Source organism: Phaethon lepturus, unplaced genomic scaffold (assembly GCF_000687285.1).
Source record: "Phaethon lepturus isolate BGI_N335 unplaced genomic scaffold, ASM68728v1 scaffold39776, whole genome shotgun sequence".
Taxonomy (NCBI): Eukaryota; Metazoa; Chordata; class Aves; order Phaethontiformes; family Phaethontidae; genus Phaethon; species Phaethon lepturus.
In genome coordinates this window covers 1-7,380 of record NW_010547587.1, presented here as the reverse complement: position 1 = coordinate 7,380, position 7,380 = coordinate 1, and the positions used below count along the sequence as shown (strand labels likewise).

The 7,380-nt window shown below is 43.2% G+C and overlaps 1 protein-coding gene across 1 annotated transcript in view; it reads left to right on the top strand.

Moving 5' to 3' along the window:
* Nucleotides 1–6,213, top strand: part of PLOD1 (procollagen-lysine, 2-oxoglutarate 5-dioxygenase 1) — a gene marked incomplete at its 5' end in the record, with an annotated part of 8,239 nt that extends 2,026 nt beyond the window's left edge. Inside the window, 10 exons of the mRNA XM_010289693.1 lie at nt 245–366; nt 1,063–1,167; nt 1,618–1,743; nt 2,561–2,702; nt 3,232–3,345; nt 3,623–3,688; nt 4,042–4,146; nt 4,556–4,702; nt 5,016–5,141; nt 5,413–6,213. Of these exons, the coding sequence (XP_010287995.1) occupies nt 245–366; nt 1,063–1,167; nt 1,618–1,743; nt 2,561–2,702; nt 3,232–3,345; nt 3,623–3,688; nt 4,042–4,146; nt 4,556–4,702; nt 5,016–5,141; nt 5,413–5,568 (1,209 nt within the window). The remainder of the gene's footprint in view (nt 1–244; nt 367–1,062; nt 1,168–1,617; nt 1,744–2,560; nt 2,703–3,231; nt 3,346–3,622; nt 3,689–4,041; nt 4,147–4,555; nt 4,703–5,015; nt 5,142–5,412) is intronic.
* Nucleotides 6,214–7,380: the final 1,167 nt, after the last annotated feature.

The window sequence follows — 7,380 nt, the reverse complement described above, 5'->3', positions numbered from 1 at the left end:
TAGGGAAAATGTATACCTCCTCCTGTACTGTAGGCACCTTCGCAACTTTTCGCTAGACTTCCAGGCTCTGTTATCCCAGGGCTTACCTGCAGTGACACCTATAAGATGGCTCCATCCAACTGTAAAGAAGTGAGAGTGGGAAGAATGGTTTGGTCATCTGGTTTGGCATTTTCAAGAACAGGATGTTGAGCAGCCTGGGATGAGCCCATCTCATCCGTTTTTCCTCATTTTTCCTTTGGTATAGGAGCAACATCACTTGATGCAGGTGGACTCTTTTGTTAAAGAGCATGGCAAAGAATATCTCGCCATCAAAGTGATTGGACCAGATGATGAGGTGGAGAATGCTGAGGCACGTAACTTGGGCATGTAAGTGAAGAGGCCGTACATGATGGTTAGCAGAGTTAACCTGTGTCCAAACCAAGGCAGTCCAGTTTTCCCGAGTATCATCACTGTCAAGTGGATGCTTCTCTTCTTTCAGTCACCCTCTTCTTTCTATTTTTATAGCATTAACTCCCCATGCCCATTATGTATTGGAAAAAAATCAGCCCCGATACCAGCTCCCTTTCTCCAATTTCAGAAACCAAGTTCTCACAGGTTCTTTGCTCTGTTAGAAGGATAGCCCTGTACCTCCCACCCTTATCAAGCAGTCTATGTGCCCAGTCATAGATCACAGAGAATATGCCCCTATATCTCTGAAGAGGAGTGTAGTAGTGGAACTAAGAGCTCGTGGCAGAGTATCTTCCTGTCTGTGATCAGGAGGTGTGAGTTTGAGCTCGGGTCTGGATTTGGGCCAACCGTAAATGGGAACCTCTTCAGTTTGTGCTGGGGAAACAGTTGCTAAATGTTGATTTTGGCTGAGTCTTAGCGTCTGCTATTGGATACTGAATCTGATGTGCTCGTACTATGCTAGCCTTCTGAGTTGTTAACGTTAAACTGAACTTTTCTGAGCATCCAGAAGACGACCTGTAGTCTACAAGGTGAGGGAATTCCTGGTGTTCTGTCCCTTGTCTTGGTCTGTTCTAGGAGGATTTTGATGTGACTTTTCTCATTCTCTGGCTATAGGGATTTATGCAGAAAGGACCCTGACTGTGAGTATTACTTTAGCCTGGATGCTGAGATAGTTCTGAAGAACACAGAGACTCTAAGGATCCTGATTGAACAGAACAAGTAAGTTCTTTGGTCTGAGCAATCCTTACTGGTCATCTTTCACACAAGGAATACAGTGAGCTCTTTTATCACTGAGATGTGTAAGGCATTAGGAGAGCTGTGTCAGAGATGGAATGTTAGACAAACCTCTTATTTGGTCTTATTTTTACTGTAGTTGTAATCCCTGGATTTTAGGCAGTGGATGTAAATCATCCCTAGTTTTGTCTTTATATAGTCGCTAGGACAAATTGGATTCCAAGAGAGCTCCTGCAAGGAACAGTTAGATAGGAGATTGCGACCATATTTGCCCTTTTGTTTGTGGAATTTTATTCCAACAGAGTTAACAAAAGCAGCAACTCTGTAAGTAAGGGAGAGTCTAATTCTTACGGTCCTGTGGTTTGTAAATCTTTTCCTTTTCTTCCTGTGGTAATAATTGCTATCCTGCAATTCTTTTTTCTTTTGTGCTCACAGGCTGGTGATTGCCCCGCTGGTAAGCCGTCATGAGAAGTTGTGGTCAAATTTCTGGGGAGCGCTGAGCCCTGATGGATACTATGCCCGCTCAGAAGATTATGTGGATATTGTTCAAAGGCGGAGGGTGTGAGTATGCAAAGAGAGTTTCTCACTGATATAATCCCTCAAATGTAAAGCTTGCTGCAGCACGTTGTCATCAAACCAGCTAATGTCAAGGAACCAGATAACCCAACTGTCATTATGTATAGAAAAGAAGTCTGTACTCCCATTTGGAAGGTGCTCTCTGTTCTCCCCTGAGCAGAGACCATAACATACTTAGGGAAGATTTTCTTATGATCAGAGTAAGGGTTTGAGAGTCCTGACTCTGTTGAAATCACTTCGTCTTACTCATGTCCTGTTTTCCCACCTGTGGAATATAGTTAGTGTGATACTTAAAATCCTGTAAAATGCTGTTTAATCTTTACCAGATAGTCTTCATAAAATACCAGGTGATCCTTGAATGGAAGATTCACAAAATATAACTGTTGGTTCATTCATGTTCTTGAGGGGCCCTCTTTGGTTTTTTAGGCCATTATATGTGCGATAAATGCTGGAAATCAGCTTATGCACTTTTGGCTGGTTCAGTTTTTTTAAATCACTGGAAAAAAATATGTTGATCTCTCTGGGAAGAGATTCAAGCCATTAATTATGTCCCTAGCAAAAACACAGTAGCAATTAATTGCTTTCACAGTGGACCAGCATTTGTGCAGCTTAAAAGCTCTGTGCAAGTGATTTTTTCTGGAATGACAATTTCTATTGGTATGGTTTCTCCCTACTGTTCTGAGTTGTCTCATTTAGGCAAGTCTGGCTGATGATACTGCAGTGCTGCCTGCCATCCCATCAAGTCCAGCAGTTTCTGTCTTAATGGTATTTCAAGTCTTACTCTCCTACCACTCTGTTTCAGCGGGCTTTGGAATGTTCCCTACATCAGCAGCGTTTACATGGTTAAAGCCAAGGCTCTGCGATCGGAGCTTCACCAAGGAGATCTCTTCCACAGTGGCAAGCTGGATGCTGACATGGCTTTCTGCCATAACATTCGGAATCAGGTCAGTCAAGGAGAGAGAGGCTGGCAAGGGCAAACTGCATGCCAGAGTGGAGGTGACAAGATTAAGTACTTTCAAGGCATTCAGCTTTGCTGGGGCATGGGACACGATGAACTGGCATTACTCAATACCTTGCAGGCTTGGAACAGCGTGGAATTTCTATCTTGCTGTGAAAACACACAGAGCCAGGGACCACTAAATGTGGGTAACATTTTTGTTCTTGGGCCTGTTCAGGGCTGTTCTAAATGGGGTTGACAGGGTAAGAAGGAAGAACCTAATCTCACAGTAGCTGCTCTGCTTTCAACTCTGGCTGACAAGAGGCACAGAATAACTGGCTCCAGCTATAACCTTTCAAAGTTCCTCATATCCAGGTGGAAATTAAACTGAAGGGCCACAGGAGAAAGAATGAATAAATGAACAGCTTGGGCAGAGCTATCATTGCTGGGGAACTGTCCAGTGCTTATATTTCACAGTGGCTTACAGTAATGTGAGGCCTGGAAAGAAACCTTGATTGTTTCCCTCTGTCCTGCAGGGAGTCTTTATGTACCTGACAAATCGGCATCAGTTTGGACACATACTGTCCCTGGAGAATTATCAGACAACTCACCTCCACAATGACCTCTGGCAAATATTCAGCAATCCTGAGGTGAGATAACCTGCATACTCAGAAGGCTTAGCAATGTGGCATGTGAAGATTCAATGACTAGCTTCAACAATAAGGAAGGTCCAGGCTTTGTAATAATGATGTCTCTCAGGTGGGATGAGGAGTGTAGTCACAGAATTTGAAGAGAGGGTGTTTATGTGATTCATAACACCTGGATCTTGAAAGCCTGTGAAACACCGCCGCATGAGTGCCTGGCCATTCAGTGCCACTTTAACCCGGCTCCACAGAAATGACTGGTTTGCTTATCTTTTAACTGCAGGACTGGAGAGAAAAATACATCCATGAAAACTACACAGCAGCACTGAAAGGGAAATTGGTAGAAATGGTAAGAAAACATCTCTTTTATCCACCAGAATGGGAGATTAGCATCAGAACAGTGCTTGTATCATCACTATTGTCATTCTCAGGAATAAGCTGTTCAGCATGACCTTGTAGTCTTTCAAATCAAGAGGAAACATAACCTTGAAAGCATTTTTAGAGCCAAATAATTTCTACCAGTACATTTCCAGCTCTCTTAAGTGGAAGCGGGGCACATAAATCAGAAAACAAATTTCTATCCTCAATATTTTAGTTATTTTCCACTTAAACTGACTCAATCTACAGTCAGTTTAGTCTTACTGTGTTTGCTTCAAGCACCTGTCCTTGCTTCTGCTGTTCTCACCTGTCTACTTTCTGCAGCCCTGCCCAGATGTTTACTGGTTCCCCATATTCACTGACACTGCCTGTGATGAGCTGGTGGAAGAAATGGAACATTATGGCCAGTGGTCCACGGGTGACAACACGGTAAGAAAAAGCAGGAGCTTTTTGATTTCTGGATCACACCATTATCCATGCCTGTTTGGTGGCAGCAATGCCTCCTTTAGGAAGGCATTAGATCCCACAGTTAAGCCAGGAAACTGGAGGCAATACTCTAATTTTGTTCCCAATTAACTCTGTGATTTTTGCCCTTGTTCTTGAACGTGAATTAAATTTTCTGAGTCCTCTTTAGTGTTCCCTGAAGCTACAGTGCTCAGCCTTTCTGATGGTGATATTCTTTACCTTAGGGTTTAATTATTATTTGAAATGAGTTTTCCATCCTGGAAATTCTGATAAATAAACATCATCTTTATTTGTAGTTACCAGAAACAAGTGCTTTTCATTCCTGAAGTCCAAGGTTCCCATCCTCATGGGTATTCTCATGATTCTATTTCAGGACAGCAGAATACAAGGAGGTTATGAGAATGTCCCAACTATAGACATACACATGAACCAAATTGGCTTTGAAAGAGAATGGTATAAGTTTCTTCTGGACTATATTGCACCCATCACAGAGAAACTGTACCCAGGATACTACACCAAGGTATGTATACCTTAGCATCAAAACTTGTGGTCACCTCAGCACCTCCTCCAGTTGCAACTTTGTGAAAAGACTGCTAGAATCCTCTAGCAATATGCGTACTATTTCCCAGTATGGAGGCACTGACCCTGGAGTATGACATAAGTATATGTATCAGGAAATAAACAATTTCCCAATGACATTCTTCTGCCTTCCTGTTGCCTTTCTCTCTTAGCAGTGGGATGCAATTTAATTATTACACCCTGCTCTGCAGCTCAGTAGCCATGGACTACTATAGCCCTGTAACAAACGTGCACTTTGTTCTTCTCTCCCGCAGACTCAGTTTGAGCTAGCCTTTGTAGTTCGCTACAAACCTGATGAGCAGCCCTCTTTAATGCCCCATCATGATGCTTCCACCTTTACCATTAACATTGCTCTGAACCGAGTTGGAATAGACTATGAGGTAAGTGTGAGCCAGTGTGTCAAGGATTCAGTACAGTCTCTTGAGCAGTCCAGGCAGCTGAAAACCCTTTCCTTATCCCTACCTGTCTTCTTCACACTAAGGATTGCAATTAATAGCTGGGCTAGAGTAGAAGGTTTTTGAATGCATCAGAACATAGGAGATTCCCCAAGCACCTTCTCACACTTTCAGAAAGACTGCCAGGAGAAGGCAGAGACCCTTTCCCTGAGATGCTTTTACCAGGCTGATCTGTCTCTTGTTTTGTTTCCGTCAGGGAGGAGGCTGCCGGTTCCTGCGCTACAATTGCTCCATTCGAGCTCCACGGAAAGGGTGGACCCTTATGCATCCAGGACGCCTGACCCACTATCATGAAGGTCTTCCAACCACCAAAGGAACCCGTTATATCGCAGTGTCCTTTCTTGACCCCTAGAGCCATGCTTCACAGGAAGAACCTTTCCCTGGCCCTGCTCACTGCTGACTTTGAGTGGAAACAGGGAATGCTGCTGAGAGTTTCTAAGGCATTGATCAAAGCTATTTGGATATTGATTTTTAACACTATTTTAAGACTCCACTACTGGAAGATCTCCCTCTCTGATACTGCAGGTAATATCTAGGAATATTGCTGTAGAAATTGGAAGGAGATTTTGTGCCTTCAATTTTGATTCTGCTCTTCATCCACTGTTTCTTGGAAATGTGATTTACTTGAACCTTCACTGAGTGGTTGGCTCTACAAAAATGCTTTCTTGGACTGAAAATCCAGCTTTTTGGAGGCAAGTCACAAGCTCTCTCTCCAAGTAGCTGAAAGCCCATTTTCATCCACAGCATATACGGGACTGGACATTAGACAATATTTCCTGGATACTATTCCAAATACGAACCAATCAGGGAGCTAACTCCAGGAGTCATAACAGTTAAATGTTATACTAGATGAAACTCAGTACTAAGAGCCTGAAGATCATCTGATTTCTTACCTCTCTGCAGTCCTTGGAAGCATATCACAAAGGTCAAAGCAGCAGCGGTGGCAATATAGGTGCTTCAGGTTAGCTAAAGGAAGGACGGCTAATGATACTTTACCTCTGGGATTAGACTAAAGAGATAAAAGATAGCCTCCCTTTCACCTATTGCTGCAGCTGAAAGGAGGGTGCATAGCCAGACAAATTCAGACCGTGTTGGTATGCATAGATAAATCTCTTAAGAAAGGGAAGGCTACAACAATTAGATCAGTCAGAAGGGTTTCACTGCTGAATTGTCTCTGTTCTATCCCATGTTAAGACTGTCAAAAGCTCTAATCAATCTCTGAATAACAACCCAGAGGCTCCAGTGGTCTTTGGTGGCCTCATTCTGGTTCTCAGAGATTGTTTTGGTAACTATCCTTGCATCTAGTTTGAATGAGCCATCGAAGAGCTGTTCTCTGGTGCTTAGAGGAAATCATTGTTCAGTGTTTCTGAGATTCCAAACCAAAACACTCCACTGCAGACAATTCTTCAGTGGGGTCGCAGCTGATAGAAATGAGTGGTTGGAAAGTGCTGAGAGATTGTGGTGAACTGGTAGGTGTAATAATCTGTCTAGACTAGACCCGTGGCTAGAGAGGGAAGGAGGAGAAACCTTTTCTGCTGTTGCCTGTGAGACACCTGCTCTGCTTATCAGACACTGCTATGCTCTGGGTTTCACAGCAGTAAATTCACATCATGATTTTCTGTAAGAAAAAATATCTTCCTCTTAGTTCTCTCTGTTTCCAGCTTCTACTGTCTAATTGTCAGGTGTGGAGCACCTTCACCTAGGACGGGTTGCATTAATGCAGGCAGAATAGCTTTAGATGTGTAAATTCTGGCAGGGAACTTTATTAAACAATTTGAAGGGACCTGAAGAAGGCGACATAAACCTTTTTCCGCTACTTTCCTTGAGCTTTTAAGGTCTATTTTAAGGCTACACAGTCACACGTGCCCAAGGGAGAAAAATCGGGGCGGCGACAATCAGTTTGAAAAGGAAACCAATAATAAATCTTGTTAGGTGAAATCCGGAACTATCTGTTACCAAAAGAAGGGACTTGATAGGCCACTCGTTGCGGTGTCGAAAAGGTGTATGTATTTATTCAGCAGTTGTTTTTTTCACTTACTTTGTTGTGTCTTTCCTCTGCCCAGTGCGGTGATTGGAATTAATTCGTAGTCTGTCACACGAGGTGTACAGTTTCAGCCAGGGAAACTCGCATTAAACCCTTTACCCCACGGTCACGCCGTCCTGG